The 22736-nt window shown below is 57.4% G+C and overlaps 10 protein-coding genes across 10 annotated transcripts; 6 read left to right on the top strand and 4 right to left on the bottom strand.

The window, feature by feature from the left end:
• Positions 1-580: 580 nt before the first annotated feature.
• MKK02DRAFT_38937 (uncharacterized protein) lies at positions 581-3051 on the top strand (the record flags this gene model as incomplete). The annotated part of the gene is made up of 3 exons (XM_053090359.1): positions 581-594; positions 643-1878; positions 1926-3051. 3 exons carry the CDS (start codon positions 581-583, stop codon positions 3049-3051), a joined length of 2376 nt encoding a protein of 791 aa, XP_052944041.1.
• Positions 3052-3257: 206 nt separating this feature from the next.
• MKK02DRAFT_17162 (kinase-like domain-containing protein) lies at positions 3258-5771 on the bottom strand (the record flags this gene model as incomplete). The annotated part of the gene is made up of 7 exons (XM_053085743.1): positions 3258-3587; positions 3621-4525; positions 4548-4596; positions 4629-5188; positions 5221-5329; positions 5361-5636; positions 5679-5771. 7 exons carry the CDS (start codon positions 5769-5771, stop codon positions 3258-3260), a joined length of 2322 nt encoding a protein of 773 aa, XP_052944040.1.
• Positions 5772-6144: 373 nt separating this feature from the next.
• MKK02DRAFT_17484 (armadillo-type protein) lies at positions 6145-9560 on the top strand (the record flags this gene model as incomplete). Its single annotated transcript, XM_053085797.1, has 14 exons — positions 6145-6219; positions 6252-6383; positions 6415-6473; positions 6505-6640; positions 6683-6867; positions 6899-7057; positions 7088-7445; positions 7476-8138; positions 8172-8255; positions 8286-8564; positions 8596-8910; positions 8943-9113; positions 9144-9430; positions 9461-9560. 14 exons carry the CDS (start codon positions 6145-6147, stop codon positions 9558-9560), a joined length of 3003 nt encoding a protein of 1000 aa, XP_052944039.1.
• A 4-nt stretch (positions 9561-9564) lies between these two features.
• MKK02DRAFT_38934 (uncharacterized protein) lies at positions 9565-10409 on the bottom strand (the record flags this gene model as incomplete). The annotated part of the gene is made up of 3 exons (XM_053090358.1): positions 9565-10239; positions 10280-10364; positions 10396-10409. 3 exons carry the CDS (start codon positions 10407-10409, stop codon positions 9565-9567), a joined length of 774 nt encoding a protein of 257 aa, XP_052944038.1.
• Positions 10410-10552: 143 nt separating this feature from the next.
• MKK02DRAFT_17075 (putative ubiquitin-protein ligase) lies at positions 10553-10929 on the top strand (the record flags this gene model as incomplete). The annotated part of the gene is made up of 2 exons (XM_053085729.1): positions 10553-10766; positions 10799-10929. The coding sequence occupies 2 exons, from the start codon at positions 10553-10555 to the stop codon at positions 10927-10929; spliced, it is 345 nt and encodes a 114-aa protein (XP_052944037.1).
• A 267-nt stretch (positions 10930-11196) lies between these two features.
• On the top strand, positions 11197-13599 carry MKK02DRAFT_38932 (putative palmitoyltransferase; the record flags this gene model as incomplete). The annotated part of the gene is made up of 10 exons (XM_053090357.1): positions 11197-11634; positions 11666-12016; positions 12047-12175; positions 12205-12334; positions 12366-12496; positions 12527-12589; positions 12621-12711; positions 12744-12830; positions 12863-13395; positions 13429-13599. 10 exons carry the CDS (start codon positions 11197-11199, stop codon positions 13597-13599), a joined length of 2124 nt encoding a protein of 707 aa, XP_052944036.1.
• A 229-nt stretch (positions 13600-13828) lies between these two features.
• MKK02DRAFT_38931 (Rds1 protein) lies at positions 13829-15210 on the top strand (the record flags this gene model as incomplete). Its single annotated transcript, XM_053090356.1, has 7 exons — positions 13829-14014; positions 14063-14072; positions 14122-14210; positions 14265-14508; positions 14559-14671; positions 14720-14929; positions 14974-15210. The coding sequence occupies 7 exons, from the start codon at positions 13829-13831 to the stop codon at positions 15208-15210; spliced, it is 1089 nt and encodes a 362-aa protein (XP_052944035.1).
• Positions 15211-16189: 979 nt separating this feature from the next.
• Positions 16190-17675, bottom strand: MKK02DRAFT_18251 (major facilitator superfamily domain-containing protein; the record flags this gene model as incomplete). The annotated part of the gene is made up of 5 exons (XM_053085917.1): positions 16190-16359; positions 16391-17142; positions 17176-17300; positions 17332-17424; positions 17457-17675. 5 exons carry the CDS (start codon positions 17673-17675, stop codon positions 16190-16192), a joined length of 1359 nt encoding a protein of 452 aa, XP_052944034.1.
• A 220-nt stretch (positions 17676-17895) lies between these two features.
• Positions 17896-19748, bottom strand: MKK02DRAFT_38929 (major facilitator superfamily domain-containing protein; the record flags this gene model as incomplete). Its single annotated transcript, XM_053090355.1, has 9 exons — positions 17896-17936; positions 17968-18196; positions 18227-18413; positions 18443-18514; positions 18545-18724; positions 18755-18942; positions 18983-19072; positions 19103-19231; positions 19266-19748. 9 exons carry the CDS (start codon positions 19746-19748, stop codon positions 17896-17898), a joined length of 1599 nt encoding a protein of 532 aa, XP_052944033.1.
• An 890-nt stretch (positions 19749-20638) lies between these two features.
• Positions 20639-22084, top strand: MKK02DRAFT_28906 (uncharacterized protein; the record flags this gene model as incomplete). Its single annotated transcript, XM_053087667.1, has 3 exons — positions 20639-20661; positions 20705-21740; positions 21773-22084. 3 exons carry the CDS (start codon positions 20639-20641, stop codon positions 22082-22084), a joined length of 1371 nt encoding a protein of 456 aa, XP_052944032.1.
• Positions 22085-22736: the final 652 nt, after the last annotated feature.

Below are 22736 nucleotides of genomic sequence, written 5' to 3'. Positions count from 1 at the left end.
CAAGGGGGCACTTTGGCAGATTGAGCAAAAGATGGAAGATGGAACGGTCAGGAATGTCAGTATTTAAGTCGCGCGCGCGGGGCAGGAGGAGGCGGGAGTTGACACGCGGACATGTTGTCAGCTTGTATGGGTCATCCGACACCAACAACCCGCCTCTTCCACAACAAGTGGCACATTCCGCGCCAAAAGTGCCACTTTGCCACTCAAGGAATGTGTGGCAGCTGGACCAGTCCCCGCTCGGGACACTTTGAAACTGATCCTTATCACTCCATGCTTATAGACTGGAGATACATGTAGGCGACACATAATTACAACATCCTCCTACTGGCACATTTCTGCTAAGAGAAGCGATCGTCCGCGCATCCGCCACCCCTCCAGCGAGCATTCCTCGGGGTCTCCAACAGCCGAGGGTGTTTTCCGGAAGATATCCGCTTGCCCAGGCGGGGTTTGGCGGCGTTAGCTGAAACAAACACGCCGACGCGTGTGATTTCCCTTCCTTTGGTAAGCGCAGGTTGGCTGATGCTGTTTACTCTCACATACAAGCACCGACTGTCCATCGATACAGGCATCATAGCCCACAATGGACCGCAAAGAGTAAGCTCTGTAGTCGCTGGCAACATTAAGAGGGGCTGACGCAGATAGTCTGCGGGAACTGTTCGATAGACACGATATTCCTCCCAATCACGCTCTGTCCTATCTTCCCCCTCTGCCTCAGACCCCGCACACCAACCGTCATGCCTTGGCGGAGTACGCGAGCGACGACGCGGATGAGAAGTACCAGCCTCGGTCTCAGCGTAGACGCGGTCCAGACCGTCCGGAGCGCGAATATCCGAGTAGCACGGTCCGACGCCATGCTAATGGCGGAGGGGACGAAGGCCGCTTGCCCCGCTCAACCACCCTTCCCTCCCTCAGCACCGGGAATCGGGCGGCTCCTCGGAAGTCTCAGATCGACTCGCACTACCCTATGCTCTCTACTCGCCAGTCGTCCATGAACACCGCCCGCAATATCTCTCCTGTCAAAGCGGATTTCTTACCCCCTACACAACCCTCGGCTCTCCTCCATCCCTCCTCGGCCGCTACTCCCTCGTCCGCTACGATCACATCCAGGACGATAGTATCCGCGTCATTTATGCTACCAGCTGGGGCGGACATGTCGATGCTGCAGGATGTGACGTTTGGGGAGCTGGGGCGAGTGAGCCTGGGGAATGACACAGTGGAGCTGGACACCAGGGTTGGTATGGCGGCTGCAAGCGGTCACGGAAGCGCTGTCGGTGTGACAGGCGTATCAGCGCCGATGGTCTCACCGATTAAGCGCGGAAGCCGACCACCGGCGGAGCCCTTCGCCCAGTCCAACCTTCTACCCCGTACTCCGGCCAGGGGTTCGTCGACCAGCACGGCCCCCATCGAGCTCAGCCAACCGTCCACTGTCGTAGCGGAATCCCATGGCCGTGCCCCTTCCACTCTCCGGACTTCGCGCCCTTCCGGATCGATACGTCGACTACCCCCCTCCACTTCCTCCAACTTCCTCACTGTGCCCACCCAAGACCACGCCGGTGACGCCAGCACGCTCCTCCCCGTCAGTCCGCTCAAGACCCGCCATCTCCTCTCGGACGAGCACCTCCTCACGCACACCAAGATGGAGGATGAGACTATGCTCAGCATGAGTCTCTTGATGCCTCCGCTGGTAGGCCCGGTGCGTCGGGCATCACCGGCCAAGACGCCCAGGAGCGCAAAACCCAGAACGAGGGCGGAAGGAGCGGATCAGACGATGGATATCCAGCAGATGATGGCGAGGGCGAATCAGGCGCGGGGAGTGGGAGTGGAGGAGAGTGTGGTGGATCTTTTCCGGGCAGATATGGACGATGATGATATGAATATGTGAGTCTTTTTACTCATTCTTCGTGGTGATCATGCTGACTTGTCAGATCTATGGTCAGCAACACCTTCATCCCGCCAGACTTGCGCCCAGGTCTGGTGCGCTCGAAGAGTCTCTCGCGACTGGAAATGGAGAAGCGGGCTACAGACCGGCCTCGAGCCAACGACGCCCAGGCGGAATATACCCGCACCCTGCCCCGCACACGGCCAACCAGCTACATCGAGCTCGGCGCTCAACCGTCCCCAACTCGTACTCGGCCGGTAGTGGCTCCAGCGCCAATCGCGTCCAGGCGAGTCTCGCTTTCCGTCGGAGCGCTTCCTCTCCCCTCCAGCGCGTCTATGCGAAAGCTGGACTCACCTCTTCGCCGCATCGCCTCGCCCGTCAAGCCGATCGCGCGCCCCGCTGGTCCGGTACCCGCCACTCGCAGCGTCCTCCCAAGGCCTGCTGCAAAGAGCAGTATGCCGCCGTCGGCGGTCAAGGCATCTCAGCCCCCAAAGCCTCGAACGGGATCCACTCCCAGCCTCGTTCCCGCACGCTCGTCAACCCTCCCACGCGCTCCTACCGTTCGCACCACCACGGTCCCAGCACAAGCGGCCCGCACCGGTATCAGGCCTGCGCCAGTCGAGCCGAAGCCTACCAGCAGGCCTGTGGCGCGGCCCTTGCCCACCGGATCTTCCGCTCGCCCGACGGCCAGTACTGTTCCCCGGTCGTTCGGCGGGGATGCTGCGGGCGTATCTAATCGGCTACCTCGACCTCCGACGTCCTCCACCCTACCCACAAGAGCCGCTAAAGGGTCCATGGGCCCACCCGGTCTCCCTCGTCCAACTATCCCAGCGGTATCAGCTGCCAAAGCTCGGACACTCTCCACCCCTGCGACTACCGTGATAAAGCCTCCCAGCTCAATCCGCCCCACCACCACTACCACCTCCCGACCTCCCACAGTCCGTGCCGCTGCTCTGCCCACATCTCGGCCCATACCCTCTGCGCGCGTCCCTACAACTAGCGGATCGACGCTTCCCCGCTCCGTCCCCTCGACTGCGCCGTCCTCCACGCATCCATCGGCGACGATAAGCAAGTCCTCTTCAAGGTCCACAACGGCAGCGGGATTGGCGGATATCAGGGCGAGGCTAGACAAGCTCCAGGCGAGACACCAGACCTCCCGGGTTCCCAGGTAGGGGGGAATATATTTGATTTTGGGACTTTTTACTATAACGACTAGATCTAAGATCTTCTTTTGGGCCTTTAGACATAACGACTAGATATGTTTATCATTCCGCCAGACCTCCCGGGTTGCCAGGTAGGAGGAAAGGGGACTTTTACTGTAACAACCAGATCTGATATTTTCCTTCGGGCCTTCAGATGCAACGACTAGACATGTACATCATTCCGCCAGGACCGCCTCTCCGTCTTCCCATGGCATCGCGCAAAGATCCTCCAATCCCGTACTGACCAACTCCAACCATGCCCCTAGATCCTCCACCGTCCGCTCCAGCTCAGCAAACACCTCGTCCCCCTCTAAACTTCCCAGATCGAGCGGACGGACTGGCGGACCCAGGCTGTTCCCCGCAGAGCCAGACGACGAGACGATAGTGGTGGCCGTGAGCGGAGGAGGTGCGCTGAGAGGGGATGGTTGTGGGAAGTAGCGTGGTGGGACAGCACTTGTCGGAGAGGGTGGTAAGAGGTCTTCCTGATCTGGTATCGTCGCTGATAACTGCCCATCAGCCTTGACATGAGATTGACTGACCTTGATGAGATCTCTCAGATTAACAGCAGAGCCATTCATATCATCCGCCCTGCTCCCACTTCGTGTCCGCACCATACCCGTCCCCGTGGCGAACCGGTCAAACCGACCTGCGGGCGGTAATGGAAGACCCCTCGTCGGACTGGTAGAGTCTCCACCTACCAGCGCGAGCGCTTCCGCCTGTGCTTGCGTCTGACTGGCAGCGCGCCCCTCCATGACCGCGACAGAGGCTTGGCGCATCATGGGCGGCCGGCTGGGGCCTGCGATGGGGATCTGTATAGGAGGGGGTTTAACGGGTGATGCGAGCGCGGGAGCTGCGGAGTGCATACGATGAAGCGAAGGAGGCTGTGGGCGGAGAGGAGAGTGGGTGGAGTCCGGCATACGCGGGGCGACGAGGGGGAACTGGAAGCCGCGTAGACCGTCTCCGACTGAGCCGCCGGGACGCCGGACGGGCGGACGACGAGGATCTTCCGCAGGCTGAGACTTGCTAGTGGGAGCAGAGGAGAGGGTGTCCATGCTTGGCCTGCCCAGAAGCTTGGGCGGGGAAAGCATTTCCTGTTCGCCAAGGCGATGGGTGGAGGGAGCGTCCGAGTCGATAGTGGATGTGCTGGCCGAAGAGGGAGTCTTGCCGTGCGACTTTTCGGGAAGTTTCGGCCGGGCCATGCGGATTGTGGAGGGGTCATAGGCCGAGTCCGACTCCATGTCAGGCAGCTCTATGGCGTTTATGGGAGGGGTACGCATCCGTCCTTCTTGTTCGACGGAAGAGGAGCCATCCGTCTGCGGTGTAGCAGGTTGTTGATGGGCGAAAGATTGGAAGGGGTCTGGGTCGGACGAGTCCTCGTCGTGGAATAGGCGCCGCAGGGATTGGGGAGCGGGGCGTGCGGTGGGTGGTGAGAGGTCTGAATCAGCTGAGTCCTAAATTGAGCTCACAGTTGTCCCCGCTGTCACCTCCTAGCATGCTCATCCTGGATCGGACCGTCTGAGATCAGCCCTGCCCGTTCTGGTACTCACGTCAAACGCCCAATCCCCAACAGGCAGCTCGTGATCCTCGTCGTCCACCCTCGCTCCCATCCCCGGTGCGAGACTCTGCCTCTGCCCTCCACTCTCCTTCCAGTGCAGAAATTTGGTGATCAACTCCCCCAGCGACGTGAGCGGAGTCTTGGCCGTCATCCGTATCCACCGCATCCGACTCAGCTCTTCCGCCGGTATCCGATCCCCTGGCTCTTCGTTCAAACACGCCGTCACGAACTCCTTCATGTCCTTGCTCCAGTGCTCCCCTTCGAGGCGCGGCGCTCGAAGCTTCTTGTCGCCAAGAAGCGCTACAGCGCGTGCAGCAGGTTGACCGGATAGAGGCGGTTCTCCATATGCCATCTCGAGGAGAGTGATGCCGAGGGACCAGATGTCCGCCTTGGCGTCGTACATCCGACCCTCGGTGACCACTTCGGGAGCCATCCAGTAGGGTGTACCGACAAAGGTGGAACGCTTCGATGCGGTCGAGGAGAGGAGTGCGGCGACGCCAAAATCGCATAGGAGGACGCGGGTGGGTGATGCTGTAAGGAGGATATTTGCCGCTTGATATCAGCTTGAACGGTATTAGCCTTACCCTTGAGATCTCGGTGGATGACGCCATGCTTGTGCAGAAAGTTGAGGGCGATCAGAGTTTCCCGCATGATGAGGCAGATATGTTGTTCTTTGAGGGGTTGGGCACGGGACTGAATCAGCTATAGCTTGGTAAGGACTCACCAATGTCCTGATACTTCCACCCTCGGCCAGCTCCATGATGATCCACACTCTCGGCCCGTCCATCAAGCTCCCATAGTACTTGATGACGTTCGGCAAGATCCCGTCCTTTGCGCTTCGCATGAGCTGCTGCAACAGGCTGATCTCCTTCTGGATATCCCCGACGTCGTCATCTTCTGTATCGAGGTTGATGATCTTGAGGGCGACGATGTGACCAGTAGAGCGATGTTGCCCCTTGTACACAGCTCCGTATGCCCCCTTTCCCATGATCTCGAGTTTCTACAGATCAGCAGGTGCATCTCTCGAATAGACAGTGCTTACCTCGTACAGGCGGTCCGGATTCGCATCTTTGGGCTGGATAGCCAGAGCTGACAGGTAGCTCTGCTCCTTGGAGCTTGCGCCCTGGACCACCATGGTGCCTTAGTGAAATATGGGTGGATATAGAGGCAAGGGATGATCACGACGCGACCGCGAAACGAAAGAAGCTCCTTGGGCTGGCAGGCCCGTGCGTACGTGTTTCATCTTTTGGACAGCTGTTTCAAGTAACATCCCAACGATTCTCTACTCCAAATTTCCTGCCTTAGGTCGCATGGGTCGCTACACTAGGTCGTATCTGTCCTGAAGACAACTTGTGTCAGGTGTATCGAACAGCGAGTCCGACAAGTCTCGAGGCTAGAGTCGAGATTTTGCGTTACGTAATAGCCCTTTCGGCCGTCGCGCGCGTGCGGTCGCCAGAAATGTTGATGAGAGAACAATCGTTCACATTATTGTGATCGATACAGTCACAATGGACGCAGGTCCCAGCCAGCCTCACCTGACGTTCCCATCTCTTAGTCAGGAGGACCTCGGACGCGTCGCAAATGTAGGTTGGTTCCTCGGCCTGAGCTCATCTAGACCATTATCTATCTCTTTGACCCTTCGACCTCGGCCGACCCTGCTCGCGCAAAGCAGCTCCAAGCGGACTTGCACCAAATACAGTCGACGACTGAGGCCTGGGGCCTAATAGCCGGCTTATCCGCGCACGAGGTAAGCCCCCAGGTGGCGTCACTGATGGCAGGACGCAAATGTCCGGTTCTTCTCTGCGCACACCGCCCAGGTCAAGATATCTCGGGACTGGTGGGTTCGCCCACGGCCGAGCTGACTCTAGGGATACCCTACCAGCGGAACTCCGACCTTCGCTCCTCAACCTCCTCCTTAGCACACTCTCTTCTGCTCTCAGCCCACTGAGCCCACATCCGTACCAACCTGCCAACGGTGTGGTCACTCGGAAGATCTTCGGCTCGGTAGGACACCCCGGCTCGGCCTAGACGCTTGCTGATCGTCAGCTCGCATCTCTCATCCTACGCTTACCTTTCCATCAATTTCCCAGTCCACTCATCACGGTCTTGCAAACAATTGTAACCGCTTCTGGCACGAACGGGAATGAGCATAAGGCGCGCATATGGAGTTTGGAATGGTGTGGTATCTGTGTGGAGGAGCTGGGCCGGGCAGGTATTAGCGATCAGAAAAGGTTAGCACTCAATCTGCCGAGCTGATTACAGAAAAGCGCTGCAGATGCATATCGAGGGCGATATGCCCGCCGTGATGAGCGCAATAGCTGGAGGGATGGAGATGGGCGAGCCACAGGTGGAGAAGCTGAAGGAGGCTGAGGCGGCATGTAGGTGTGCCGAGAGCTGGGTGGGTTATGGGATACGTGCAGAGTAAGTCAAAGTCCGGCTGAGCTGATGTAGTGACCTGCTGTCCCTGCTCCCTGCGCTGTACCGATTACTCCCTCTACCTGCCGCTTCATCCGCCATCACCGAGATCCTCACCGAGAGCACCTTCAAATTCGGCAAAGCTACCAAAGCGCTGACGGAGCCGCTAGTAGCCTGGACGATCGGGCTGGGCCAGGCAGTTCTGGACAATGGCGATTCCGATACGATGGAGGAGCTGGTCGGCGTGACCAAAATGCTCTGCGCTTTGGTCGAGCACTCGTCAGAGTGGCTAGTCACTCGGATCACACAGCCTGATGTCCAAGCCTTCTTTGGAACGGTCTTGCGATTGACGGGATGGACTGGGACGGCTGGTGTCGATGAGGAGGTCTCAGAGGTGAATCCATTCATGAGCGAGCTGACGTAGATAACTCTGGCCACCTACCCCCTCATCCAAGAAGCCATCATGGACTCGCCCCTCTTCTCCTCTCCCCACGAGACCTCGCCCGACTGGCAAATCGCCAAAGCCCTCTTCAGCCAGCTCGTCTCTGTCATACGAACCAAAGCCCGCTATCCCGACGGCAGCATGGACAAGGAGAGAAGGGAGACGTTTGACACATGGCGTCGTGACGCCGGCGAGGTCATCGTCTGCGCCTTCTACATCCTCCGCGACGCTATGCTCGGCGGCCTCACGCAGACCGCTTTGAGTCAAGTCCACGGTCCATGGCAGGACATCGAGGCGACGCTCCACTGCATATCGTTCTCTTCCGAGGCGGTCCCACTGGGCGAGGAGGTATATTTACCAGTCATATTCGGCCAGCTTCTCCCCCAGCTCGCTCAACGGGAACTCAACGAGATCAGGCTGCGGCGTACGGTGGTCGGTCTCATCGCGGCGTACGAGGAATGGTTCAAGTTTCATCCGGATTACCTCTTACCATGCCTTAATTACCTCGTCAATTCGCTCTCCCTCCCCGCCATGGCACCCGCCGCCGCAAACACCCTCAAATCGCTCTGCGACATGTGTCGGAAGAAGCTCGTCCAGCACATCGACGCATTCGCTGAGCTGCACGGGAAGATCGGGACCATGGGGGTGAGTCATCCCAAGGGAATGCTCTGACAATAGGCGGAGGAACAAGTCAAGGTTGTGCAAGCGATCACAAGCGTGATCCAAGCGCTGTCACCAGAGAACGCAATAGGTCCAATAGAGGTGAGCTATGGCTTTGCATTGCTTACCCAGGGAATTGTCACCCCCATCATTGACCAACTCGACGCCACTGTTCAATCGCTTGACCCAGAACGGCCCCTCGCGCAGCATATCGACGCGCTGGCGGCCTGTTTCAAAGGTCTTACTCCTAGCGAGGACGATATCTTTGATGCAGACGTCGATACCACGGCCGACGATGCTCAGATCCGGATTGTCAAGATGGACCCAAGACTAGCGCATATACGAGATCGGGCGGAAAGATCAATAGCGGGAGTCGTGAGGGTATGGACGGGAGACGGGGAAGTGGCGGATGTAAGTACGAGCAAGATCGCGCTGACATCAGTCAATATCATCCCTTCTCAAGCACTCTACCATATCTGAAACGCTCATATCGCTGTCCCCTCTTCCACTTCTTTTGCTTGTCTGCGCAGCAGCGGAAGTTGCACCATCCGCTTTATGGCTCTCCCTAGCATCCACCTTGGTACTCCGTATCAACTCGCCGCCCAGTCCCTTGACGATCAAAAAGGACAAGACGCCAGACGAGCAGCAGCAACATGAAGCAGAAGAGCAGGGTCGATGGAATGTGGTGGCGGATGCAGCTCAGCGGCTTGGCCGAGTGGCGGGGATATTGATAGGCTCGGACGCGGGCATGAAGGAGGTGAGACCAGTCTACGTCAGAGCTAACTGTAGCATCCCGATGTTGTCGAGGCCTTCTTCAAGTTCTCCTCGGCGTTATCGTCGCGATTTCCCGGCGTGCTGCTGCGTCTCCCAGCTCAGACCGTCGAGACGTACATGGCTCTTGGTGTGATGGGCCTCTCGGCGCAAGAGCGGTTCTCCTTGACCACTACTGCATCCTTCTTTGTGAGTCCGATCATGGCTGGGCTAATGTAGGTCGCGCTCTTTGCCAATACTCGCTTCCCATCCCCACTAGAACCCATCGCCGATTCGCTCATCAAGCACTTTGGTCCGCAAATCTTGCGCGCGCTGCTGCTGTCGGCCGGATCGGACGGACCAAGGTCGGCCATTCCCAATCTGGCGGAGCTGCTAGCCGGTCTGATCACGAGGGTTCCCGGTCCGGAAATGTCCAGCTGGCTGCAGACGATCCTCGGCGAAGAAGGATTTCCAGATAGGAGATCGACGCCAAAGTCGAAAGAGCGGTTAAAAACGGAGATCCTAAAGTGAGTTGCCACTTGACGGCGCTGACGAAGATCTCGAACAGCCAAAAAGATGCGCGTTGCTCTGCACGAGTTTGCCCTCATTGCCAGAGGACTGGACAATACGACGTACGGTAACGCTACTGCATTTTGATGCATCAAGTCAAGCCGCTTTCCCTCAGCAGTCTGACCAGCATCTGAGACGCCTTTCTCGTCCGCTCCAGTCCTTCCCAGCTGCTCTCTTCCCCGTCCCAGCCCATGTACTTGACATCTCCGCCGACACCCTCCGGCAAGCATCCCGCCAAAAAGTCTCGCAAGACCTCCTCGGTCTCGCACTCCGCCTCGAGGAAGATGGACGCCGCGGTCTGTGAGGGGAGGTTGTGGATCGTCAGCGTGACGGGAGGATGAGGAGCGGACGGGGGCGAAAATGTGAGCGAGGTGATAGCTAGTGGTGTGCCTGGTAATGTGGTTGGACGGGGTATCTCCGCCGTTGTAGAGGCCGCTGCTCGAGCGGATTTAGTCAGGCCCATGACGAATGGGCTGAGGAGGTTCGTGAGGAGGGGAAGGACATGCGCGGCGGGTCGGACCGCAATAGAGGAGAATTGAGAGGGTGCTGCAGGCTTGATGGTCTGGTCAACCGTTGGTTCCGGGCCATTTACAGCTGGACGGTCGTCGATAATGATGAAGGTGGTGTTGTCTCTAGGTTGGGAAGGGGTTTCGCGTCCAGGAAGAACGGGTGGGGAGTACGCCAAGGTAGTGAGAAGCCGTGTAGACGTGTCGACCGCAGCGCGGAAGGTCCGAAGTTGCACCGTCGTCCGTATAGGCTGGGACAGCTGGCCATCAGCACTACCTGGAAGGGTGTGGAGTACTCACCCCATAATGTTCAAGTATCCGGGTAAGGATGTACTCATTCAGAGGCGCAGTACGTTGCGGTGGATTGTACGTCCACTGAAGTAGTCTAAGATGAGCTTGGAAGAGCTGCAGCTCACATTGTATGGCCCATACTGGTCAAGTCGAATTTCGCAAGGTGAAGGTGAACTGACAAATGTGAACAAATCATCTCTCGACCATACCTCTTCCTCGCAAAGCTACGCTTGCTTCCGGCTTCGAGTAGGATCACACATACATGACCACCGAGCTCGAACAATGAAGGTGACGGTCCTCTCCTTCAACGCTGTCGCTGCGTGGAAGTGGAACGCGTCGACCGAACCCCATCAGCTCTACGCGTACGCCAGTCGCGGTCCGGACGGGCAGATCGAAGAGTACGACGACGACGATGAGGAGGTGTGCGGGATCTGCCAGTCGGCGTTCGAAAGTACCTGCCCAGAGTGCAAAGTGCCTGGAGATGATTGCCCGTTAAGTGAGTCGGGGGTTTGGTAGAGCTGATAATAGTATGGGGGGAATGTTCCCATATCTTCCACATGCACTGTCTACTCAAGTGGCTCGAGACGGAGTCTTCGAAACAGCAGTGTCCGATGGACAGGCGGTCATGGGGTGAGTGCTCAAGCCAGCAGATGGAGTAGAGCCAGGCTGACCTCCAGTGACCGCAGATCGCGCGCCTGACAAGCTGCCCACAACGGTGGATCTGGAGCCTGTCGCGTCCCTCATACCGGGTCCCATCCCTCCGACCGGCGCAATATTGCAGAGTGGACATGCGGAGGGGGCCGTACCAGCGGGTGATCAGAGCATGGAGGTGGACAGCAATCGTTAGGGAGACCGAGAACTTTCAGTTGTATATGCACCGCTTCGCGCCAAGATTTCACTCCTCATTCCTTTGTTGCCTCTCTACCATGGACGGACATGATCCCGAGCGCGACAGCGCACAGGTCGGGACGGACTCTATACGCCCACCACCGCCACCTCCCATGAACGACCTCCACTCGCTCTGTCAGCGCGGCGATATTGCGGGCTTGCTCGCCCTGCAAAGCGCAGATCTAACTCTCGACTACTCGTCCCGAGACGCGCAGGATGTCACCCCTCTCCACTGGGCGTCGATCAACGCGCATATTGGGGTCTGCAGGTGGCTGCTGGATAGCGGGGCGGATGTGGATGCGGTGGGAGGGGAGCTGAAGGCGACACCGCTGCAGTGGGCAGCAAGGAACGGGCATCTCTATGTCGTCCACCTGTTGCTCAGTCGAGGGGCAGACCCCAATATCTTGGACGCTCAGGGCTTCAGCACCTTGCAGCTCATCACACACTCCAGCGCTGTCATGCCTTTGCTGTATATGGTGAGTCGACAAGAGATCGCGCTGATGCCAGCTTCACCAACCTGTTGCTATCGACGAAAAAGACTCGGATGGGCACACTCCCTTGATGTGGGCGGCATATCAGGGCGACGCCATCTCGGTCGACCTGCTTATACGACATGGAGCTTCTACACTGGCGAGGGACAATGCTGGAATGACACCACTACATTGGGCGGCGGTCAAGGGGTCCAAGGCGTGCATCCAGCACCTGGTAGCGGCGGGCGCAGATCTGGCAGCCAAGGAGGATCAAGGCAAGACGCCAAAGGACATGGCTGAGGAGCTCAAGGGGTCGATACCGTTCAATCGGGCTCTTGAGGAGGCGGGGTATGCGGGAGGTGTGGCGGTGGTGCCCAAGATGACCGAGGTGAGCTATTGTTTGACGATGCTGATGTAGCGAAATACAAATATCGCCATCTTTGTCCTGCCCACCGTCGTCCTTGGTGTGATCTTCAAGTCCTTCTCGCTTCTCCCTGGTTACATGAGCTACCCTCTGGCGTTCTTGGAGTTCTGGTTGATGCAATATGTGAGTCCGAGCTCGACTTTGCTGATCAGATCGTCGTCAGAGTCCTTCTCCGCCATCGACCCGAAGAGAACAGGGTGACCTCGTCGCCCTACTTTGCAGCTATCATACTCGCCAGTATGGTTTGGGTCGGCTGGTGTTGGGCAACCAAGCTTGTGCGAGGTAAGCTGGGTCTTGAAATGCGCTGATGTAGGCGCTATGGGCTATCCCTTCCTCCATTTTGCCTTCTTCATGTCATTTGCCACATGCGTTGCGGGTTTCTATAACTCTGTCCGGTCAGATCCTGGCTTCGTACCAACAGCCACCGATGCGGACGTCAAAATGGTGAGTCTAGCGTAGACTGAGCTGATGTAGGCTTTAGAAGAACTGGTCGAGCAGGGACGTCTAAACGGGACAAACTTCTGCGTCGAGTGCCTGGTGAGTCTTGTCTACGAAGTAGCTCACTTAGTCTCGTCGCCCTCTCCGATCCAAGCACTGCCGACAATGCAAGCGCTGTGTCGCGCGCTTCGACCATCACTGCCCTTGGGTGTGGAATTGCGGTGAGTCAGCAAGATGAGCAAGCTGACGATAGTGGGATTCCGGAATCACCGACACTTCCTCATCTTCATCCTAGCTTTAATATCTGGGATCTGTCTGTTCGACTATCTTGGTGTAGCATGTGAGTTGCATCTGAGGTATAGCTAAAGGCAGATATTCTGGAGAACGCTCCCGAGATGGACCCGCCCGGACCCGAGCCTAGTCTCTGCAGCATCTCTGAGACCCTCTGCCGCGCTGCCTCATACGACTCCTTCCAACTAGCAGTGATGTGCTGGGCGACACTCCAACTCACCTGGACATCACTCCTCGCCGTCAGTCACCTGTGGCAGATCTCCCGCCAGATGACCACATTCGAAATCTCCAACCTCGGTCGATATGGTTACATGGGCGGCCGAGGAGGTGCATCTCTGCGAGACCAGAGCGGAGCTATGAAGCAAGCGACCAGTATCGGAGCCGGCATCGGACCCAGCGGTGCCGGCGAGGAGGGGACAGGTGGCATGGTCGTATCGCCCGATGGCATGGCGGCGGGTCATCATCATTCGCACCGAGGAGGCGGTGCGATTCGGGCTATATCGGGGCCGCTGATGAAGGTGTTGGGGTTGGATCGGTTTACCAAGGGCAAGGCGGTGAGCGGGATGCGTAGGGCAGGGAAGGATCAGAACCCGTTTGATCTTGGAATCGTCAAGGTAAGACAATGGCGAGACGGCGCTAACGAGCAGAATTGCCAGGACTTTTGGTCGAATCAGGCAATAGACTATACTCGGGTATACGATATACCTCCGGAAGGGTGGCCTGCGTATCGACGCCGAGCAGCGATGGAGGGAGGGGCTAGCACGGCAGGGAAGAAGGGATATCAGCCTGTTAATAGCTCGGCCGAGGACCAGGTCTAGCCGGCATGTACGTAATACGGAGCGATTTGCTGGAATCGGCCGAGCGGCCGATCGCGCCGGCATGACGTCATTGCTCCTGGGCTTGACCTCCACTCGAAGATTTCTGGCTGACATGACCACATCGAAGTGGGTGATATAAGAGGAAAGCTGCTGTCCCCTTCGTTCTCTTACATCGAGCATCTACCTTCCCCGGCACTATCGCCACATACCTCCAAACCCGTCATTCACAATGCTCGCGCTCACTCTCGCTCCCCTTCTCCTCCTCGGGTCCACCCTCGCGGTGCCCGCACCTATCCCCAACGGCGGCGTCGGTGTCCGTACCAACGACACCGCACCTGTCTACGGTACTATGACCGACTTCGACTACGAGTCGCTCAAGCTAGGCCTCTATCAGGAGTGGATCGAGCTAGACCTGGTACGTCCGCTCGAAGGGTTCCGCTGTCGAGTTCTACGCTGATTTCAGTTCAACTATGGTACGTCGCTCGAGAAGGGTTCCGCTGTCGAGTTCTACACTGATTTCAGGTGTCGCTCGATTCTCCGCTCAGGAATTCGCCGATGCGGGCCTGAACGCTGAGGACATCAGTCTGATCCAGTTCATGGCTCAGCAGGAGGTGCATTGTCGTGACCTCCAAAATCAGCCGTGAGATCAGCACTGATTCGACCAGGTTGGACACGCCACTCTCATCACCAACATGATCAACAACGGCGGTCGCCAAGCCCCCAAACAGTGCACCTACAAGTATGACTTCCAGTCAGTGCGGGAATATGTCGCTTTCTGTCAACGTCTCACGCGGTGGGGCGAGTCGGGCGTCTACGGTTTCCTCTCTCACCTCGACTCCCGCCCGGTCGCTACCCTCTTGACTCAATCCATCACCACCGAGGCTCGTCAGCAGATGGTCTTCCGCCAGTGTGAGTGACTACTCTCAGCTTCATATACATGAGCCTAGCTGATAGCACAGTCTCCGGTGCCCACCCTTTCCCCGTACACTTCGAGACCGGTATCTCTCAGTCCATGGCTTGGTCTCTCCTCAACCGGTATATCGTATCTTGCCCCGCAGGTACTCCCAAGATCGTAAGTCTCCTGTCCACTCCCAAGTTCCCGACGTAGTCTGATCATCAGTCATGGCCGAGCTTCCCCCTTCTTAACGCCACCAATCAGCCCAGCATCCTCGTCGACGGCTACAAGGCGGCGATCACCCACAATCGCACATCGCTCACTCAGGCCGGTCGCAATGTCACCTTCTCCTGGGAGGCTGCCAACAAGACTATTTCGGCGGATGGAGGCTACAACACCACTGTCGGAGGCCAGGTAAACGGCACACAGCCCAAGGTCAGCTCTTTTTGATCACCAACGAGTTCCACGCTGATGATCAGTTCGTCGCCTGGATCAACCAGCTCAATGTCACCTACACACCTCTCACCCTCACCAGCAACTATACCGGCTACGCTACCCAGCCCGGGGGAGTCGTCTTCGACAGCACACCCACGAATGGCATAATAAACGGCACGAGCTTTGTTGGTCTCTCGGTGAAGGATCTCTACGTTACTCCCTACAACTTGTCTTTGTTGAATGACTACCTGGTCGCCTTCAACACCTACCAGTCAAACTGAGCAGAACCGTATCGGAGGGGAGAGTGTAGGGGCGCCGTAGTATAATATCGAAGCTGTAGTTTATAATGCACCCCAATCAAGAGCATATCTCCGCCTCTGCCTCGCTTCCATGTCCCTTCATTCTGCGCCTTTTCGAACCTCCTCCAATGACCGCTGGAGTGTCTCGCGTAATTTGGTGACCATGGGCGCTTCCTCCTTGTCCGGTGGTGGCTGCAATCAGCAAGACTCCATCCTCGACTCACCAGCTGATCAAGCAGGTACCTGCAGCATGAGCAGAGGCACGAGAATGCTGAAAAGTATGACTGGACTCACTCCACCTCGTCAATCGTCTGCTCGACATCTCAGTGATGTCTTCATCTGCTTGACAGCGAGACTTACGAGTACTACGGGGATCCTGCACGTCAGCACATCACTTTCTCCTGTCCCACCTGTTCATGCTCTTTATCTGCTTGGGTAGCGTGAGGGAGCTTGATGTATCAAGCAGAGATGACCCAAGATACGTTCATTGCTTTGGTAACAACAGGTTATGAAGGGCTGGGATCGGAGCCCCGCGGGGCTCGCATTGATGGGTCATAGAAGAGCCACCTGCGCGGTAGCATACTTGCGAGCTTATCCATCTGCTACATGTCTACGGCTACATACTCTGCTCCAGCCCTTACATCGAGAGCTGCCTTGTCTAATGCTATCGTTTCCGCCGCCTCTTCCCTCCCTGTCACGCGCAAATCACACGTACAGACGGATCACTGAGCGCTCCCCGGCCCCTGCTTTCCCCGTCGATGCTGCGACCATCATTGAACCCGGTACCAGAAGAACGTGCCCCAGCTGACAAGTGATCTTTGTCCCCTGCTGACTAGCTTCGTCCGATGCCAGTGACAGTATCACTAAGCGCAGCACACGCCCCCGTTCGGACCATATCGTTTCAACTCCCGTCGCGTCGACCGATCAGGCATATGCTACATCTTTACGCTCCATCTACCATCTACTTCCTGAGGACCAGCCCCGACCACACTCCTATCACCGCTGTGGCCGTACAGACCACCCAGATGAGGTTGCCTCCCCAAATCTGCTTGTCGATAGATACAGCGAAGAGTATTGACGCGCCTCCGGGGCCGAGCGTCCGCACAAACGATGATACGACTTGCGAGTAGCCTGATGTCAGCTGATCCTTGCGACAACTCACCATTGATAGCTCCCAGTGAACGCCTAGATGGAGCCGCCTGGTTGACCATCAAGAGATTGCAGACAAACGCCATATTCCCAATCGCCGCGCATACCAGCGTCAAGGTCAAGCTGACCCATACCATCGCCATATTGCCTCCGCGCGCGATGAGGTTGACAAAGGGGAGACCGAGGAAGGTGGGGATCCAGAAGAACATGAGGATCTTGTACAGTCGCCAAGTACCGATCTTGCGCTGGAGCCAGGGGAAGGCGACGAGCTGGACGACGAGGATGAGGACGGCTCGGACCGACATGGCATTCCCGATGTTCTTCTCGCTGAAGCCTAGACCGCCGTCGATTGCGGGCGTAAAGCAGAACAGGGGATGGATTCCCATGATGGCCGAGCCCATGAGCGAGAGGACGCCAAAGCTGACCATGATGAGGTTGATCTTGGTGGTGAAGATGTCTTTGAGCGGCTCGGGCTCGTCCGGTACCGCGTCGGGGTCGCTGCTGATGGAGGGTGGAGGGAGGGTCTCTTCGAGCCAGATGAAGGCGGCGAGGGAGGAGAGGAGAGGGAAGAGGCCGGCGATGAGGCAGGGGAGGAGGTAGGGGTACGTCTTGAAGATGGGGAAAGTATTGGCAAAGTTGGGGTAGTGCCGGCCGACATTGGCGTACTCGCCGCCGACGTACGACGCGATGAGGGTACCGAGGTTGAGCATGACGGGGAAGAGGGAGAAGGCTCTCGACTCGTTGGTCTCGTCACAGATCTCAGCCCTAGAGGTCAGCTGAAAATGACTCAGGACTTACATTATACACTTTAGGACCGCGACATTCCCGTTCATCAAGCCGTTGAACGAGCGAGTGACAATCATCATGGTGAGAGACTTGCTAAAGCCAAACATGATAGCCGATATCGCAGATCCGATCGATCCCTGGAGTCAGCGCCATCAAGTCTGGACTCACGATAATGAGGATGGGCTTCCGCCCCCATCGATCCGACAATGATCCCCAGTAGAAGACGGTCGTCAGCTGGGTGATGGAGAATATCGATTCGATCTGGCTTCAGCGTTGTCTTTGTGGGAACATACGATTCCTGCTGGCCATCCGACATCTTTTGGGTCGTCTACAGCCCCCACATCCAGCAGCATCTGGTTGAGGAACGGAAAGCAGACGAGAAACGCGATCGGCTCGGTGATCCGGAGGAAACATATCAGCGCCAGTTGAAATTTGGGCAGCGGTGTCGCGCGGCGCTGAGGGTCCTTGGCCAGCAGAGGCTGTGTCTCGGTATCATTAGCTAGGGCGGACATGATGGTGGTGGTGTGTACGATGAAAAGACAGCGCAGAGAAGAACTGGAAGAGACTTGTTCCACCGGTCCGTCCACCGGCGCCGGTCGGACCGGCAACATTCCGCGTACCTCCACTTGCTGCTCTCTTCCCCAGGGGTGCTTATTAGCTGGATTGCCACAGCTTGAGCAGGTCTGAGCACTCGAGCCGACGCAAAGCTATACATATTATAGATGAATACAATCAGACACGAGTCCAGAAGCGCCTCTCTGTGGCGAATCGAGCTAAATCAGCATAACAAAGGTCCTAACTCACCATAGATAGCTAACAGGGCCCCGGTGAATTGCGCACACGCCCCCAATATGATCACCCATTTGAAGGTGGTACGTCCGCTCGCGTCGAAGAGTGCCCCTCCCGCCGGACCACTGATAAAGTTCCCAGGCGCATTGGCAAGCAGAAGAAAGCCGACATTAGTAGCGAGATTTGACGGGCCAAAGACCTGGACGATGATTTGCGGTAGTAACCCGACGTACCCGGGTGCGATCTGCATCAGAAGTGCCAGAGTTGAACTCACCAAGCCGTACATAACCGCAAAGACACAAACTTGCGCGAAGCTCTTGGCGGTGAGCCACAGTGCAAGCTGGACCACGCCCGAAAGGGAGTAGATCAGGATGTAGGTGTTGATAGGGCCGAGCTGATCCGCCACGTATCCAGACAAGGCGCGTCCGACACAGACTGAAAAGGCGAGGAGAGTGGTAGGACTGATTAGCGCATCCCAAGTCAGACTTACATGGCGGTCTGGAAGGTGGGTGTATCAGGAAGATTTACGGCGATCCACTGTGGCATCCAGATGTATGGCATTCTGCCTCAGCCCCATCATGCTGATACTCACGCATAGCCAAGGATAGCAATCAAGAGACTGGTGAAGATCGAGATAAATCTTGGTGTTTTCAGCGTCTTTGTGTCGATCCACGGACCTCTACCGCGTCCTTGGGCTTCGGGAGCTGTTGGGCGGGTACGGATGAGGAGGGTAGCGGCAACCGTTACAATCGCGTTGATAAAGGAGCAGATACTGAGTCAGCACTATCCAATTGGGACTTACATTAGAGTATACTTTGTTCCCAGCGCGCTAAGCATCGGCCTGACCATGAGCGTAGAGAAGCCGCCACCGAGACCGGCCCCGCCGATGGCGATTCCGCTGGCAAGCCCTCGATGCCGGTCAAACCACTGCGAAGGTAGAGACATGAACAGGGGTATGGCCAAGCCTTGGCCAGCGCCCACGATGATCCCCTGCCCGTCAGCTGAGCCTCGAGGAGGAAGTGAGGCTCACCTGCGTCAGAAGGATATGCCATATTTGTGTCGCAAAAGCAGCGCTGAAGAGACCGATCCAGGTGACCGCCGCGGACACGTACAGAACGCGCTGAGATCAGCTTGGCCTCGCTCGACTCACCTTGAACCCGTACTTGTCCCCCATCCTACCGCTGATGAAGCAGACAAGGTTCCCCATAAAGGGCGAGAAGGTGCCGGCCATGCTTAGATATGCCGAGCTTGCACCAGGGAAGACCCTCTCGGCATAATACTGCCATCAGCTTTGGTTCTCAGACATGACTCACGGTTTGGAAGATGCCCCAGTTCATTCCCCAGCCCATCGTCAGACCCGCCAACGTTGCACAGCAGCCGACTACCACCCAGCCGTATCCTCCATCTGGGTAGACGTGAGGCTCGAGCTCTTCCGAAGCTTCCGGTGGAGACTCTTTGGTGTCCTGTACGACCGACTTGCGACTCGTTGTTGGTGACAATTCTTCCCTCAGCGGTACAGGATAGACTGCTCGTGCGGCCCGACCACCGGATCGAAATCTATCGAGCAAGCCGCCTTCAGGAGGAAGTCCAGCGGCGATCCGCGCTTCCCGCTGCCTCGCCTCAAGCTCTACTCTTTCCCTCTGCTGCGTCGATATACGCCGAAGCGGACCTCCTCCTCCGACTGAGGCGGCATCGAAGACGGCGACGACATCTGGAGGATGGACGATGGAGGTCGCTCGGGAGAGCTGGCGGGTGGGTACCGCAAAGGGTGTCTTGGGCTCGATTGGCGCTGCCATCGGGGAGGGAGAGATACTACGGAAGACCAGAGGAATGTGTCAATGTCAGATACAGGTTCCAGGCGCGCTCCAACTTGGCGTGGACGAACAATGAGGTGAATGCATCGGGTCTGGCCGAAAGAATTGACTCAAGCTCGGCCCTGCTCGGGCCGTGAAGAGTGGGGAGGGTGGGGTGAGGGGTTGACAAGGAGGAATGTGGAGAAAATCCTGAAACGCGGGGCCGGGATATTGCCCCGGTCCGAGTGGCAAAAATGCTATTTCCGGCCGAATTGTCCGAGTTCTCCGAATGTGGCGGTGTCAGCAAGAGTGAGCCAATCAGAATCCAGGAACGCGCGCTCCTTTGGCGCTTGGTCTCCTTCCTTCCCTCTCGCCCCTTGCCTTCCCTTCCCTTCCCTTTCCCTTGCCCCATCACCGCACCACGCGCCCTTGTCACCCTCTCCTCTTGCCCCTTACCTTACTTTTATCACCTAAACACCCGCAGCGCCTTCCCTCTACCACGTAAAGCCTATCCAGCGGCGACCACGCTTTGGGAACTGCGTGTTCACTTTCACTGGCCGCCGTCGCACCCCTTTCCTCGCGTCTCGCCCCGTCACCGTCACCAAGCTCAAACAAGCTAGACACACACTATCACCCCTGCGTTTCAGCATCCTAGACCCTGGCGACAAGGCACCATCTCAGCTGGAACCAAACAAAGATCGCTATCGGATAAGATAGTAGTGGCGGGGATGCAGAACACGTCCCATCCCGGGCCATGGGTGTCGGTAAGTTAAACCCTTTGCCTTGGCTGACGATAGCCTCCAACCCTTGCCACCAATCAGCGGTCCCTCTCAAACATCGAGGCTGAGCGCAGCCCTCAGCAGTACCATGGGGGGTTCCAGTACCCGCCGGGCATGTCCTATTACCCCAGTCAAAAGTAAGCATCACCCTCACACCACTCTTGCCGAGCTGACCCTCAGTCTTCCTTACAGAAGACCTTCCGACAAACCCACTACTCCTCCAGCGACCGCGCCTCCCGGTGGCCACGCGCCCACTCCCTCGCCGACCTCCCTCTACTACCCTCGTCAAGAGTATCAACCCTCCTCAGCGCCTCCCATACCCCAAGCTGTCCAAGGCCACCCTTACGCATACTATCCCGGCTACGCATACGACTACAACAATTACCCCCGGCAACCGTCTGGATCTACTGCTCCCGCCCAGTCACCCATACTCGGCGAGCGGTCACCTGCCGACTTCTCCCCTGGCTACCCCTATGATCCCCGCCAACAACGTCCTGCGCAGCAGTTCTACTCCCAGCAACAATTTTACCAATGGCAGGGATACAATTATCCTGCTCCCCCGCCTCCTCAGTCGGCACCGCCGCCCCCGGAGCAGGTCATCGGGAAGCGGTCTCCCGAGGAGAAGGAGCAGGAACTTCCGGTGGACAAGAAGAAGAGGAAGAAGGTGGCCCTGGTGGTGAAGAAGGAGGAGGCCCCCCTGGACATCCCAGGACCAGCGATGAAGTCTCGGCTCAAACCTCCTCGGCAAGCCCAGTCAGCCTGGCAAATGTTCTTTGCCGACGAGCTCGTCCGCGCCAAGGCTGAACACGCGGACCTTCCCGGAAAGCTCAATGTCGCCCAGATCGCCAAGGACGCCGGTACCGCCTACTCCAACCTGGACCCCGAGCGAAAGGCGTTCTACGCCGCCAAAGTCCAGGCGGCCAAAGAGCAACACACCAGAGAATACATGGCGTGGCAGGCGGCATTGACTCCGGAGGACATTCGGCTCGAAAACGCGTTCCGCGCTCAACAACGCAGAGACGGCAAATCCAGAAAGGCGAACATTAAGGATCCGAACGCTCCAAGGAAACCCCTTTCGGCGTACTTTCTCTTTCTCAAGAGTATACGCGAGGACGCCGAGCTGCGAGCAAAGGTGTGGGGGGCCGAAGCAGAGACGACCAAGCAGAGTGTACTGGCGGCGCAACGATGGCGGGCGTTGACCGATGTGGAGAAGCAGGTGAGCACTTGTGGCGATTTAGCTAATGTCAGCCCTACCTCCAACGAGCCGAGGCGGACAAACTTCATTACGATACAACGAAAAGGCAATACGAGGACGATGCGGCGGCCAGATCACGGGGCGAGACTGTACCCAGTCGCTCGGTCGATGTCAAACCACCCAATGTCGAAATACCCCTCTCGCTCAAACTGGCACTCAGTCCGGTCGCTCCCGATCTAGAGCAACTCTCCGGCTTTGACGACATCTTGCCGGATCAGGAGTGGGGGGATTTGAATAATATGATGGGGGAGAAGGACGAAAAGCCGGACAAGGAGTCGTTCAGCGAATTCTTGACGGATCCATAGAAGTATAATTACAAGTCACGGACACTACGCTCGGCCTCAGTTGTATATGATTTATTACCAAGTGCTCGTAAGGTGTGGACGAGGTCCAAGGGTATGTCCAGTTCGTCCAGCCGCTCTCCCATCGTTCGGAGTTTGAAGTCCTTGAAGCCAGGACGACTCGAGATGATCTTCTCGACTCGCGGTATGAGATGCGGAGCGGCAGCCAAGGGTCGGAGAGCGTCTGATCAGCCAGGCTGGGTACTAGCTCACCTTGCCACAGACCAGCTGCCAAGAAGGCATCGGATGCGCTTTCAGCCAGTCCAGAGAAGGGAGGTCTCCACTATGATCAGCTCGGCCGAATGTTTACTTACCGATTCACTCCCTGCTCTGGCCAGCTTGACCCCATTCTCCACATCACCGCAGGCGAGCGCACACCTCGTGCCCGTGTCGATAGTCTCTCGAGTCAGGCGAGCGAGAGGCTTTCCCGGCATATAAGCAGCCAGGATCAAGTCAAGAGCTTGCCGATATGCCCCGCTATAATACAACGTGGTGACTGCGTACTCTAGCTGATGCTTGTCGTCCGAGGGTGGGCGGAACTATCATTAGCGGTCCACCGTTCAACTCACTCCTCTCTCAGTGTACGCATGCTGCGGCTGATACTCCGTCCTGGACC

The sequence above is a fragment of the Dioszegia hungarica genome, assembly GCF_025882075.1.
Source record: "Dioszegia hungarica strain PDD-24b-2 chromosome Unknown MKK02contig_16, whole genome shotgun sequence".
In the NCBI taxonomy this organism is placed as follows: domain Eukaryota; kingdom Fungi; phylum Basidiomycota; class Tremellomycetes; order Tremellales; family Bulleribasidiaceae; genus Dioszegia; species Dioszegia hungarica.
This window is presented reverse-complemented; position numbering and strand designations above follow the sequence as displayed.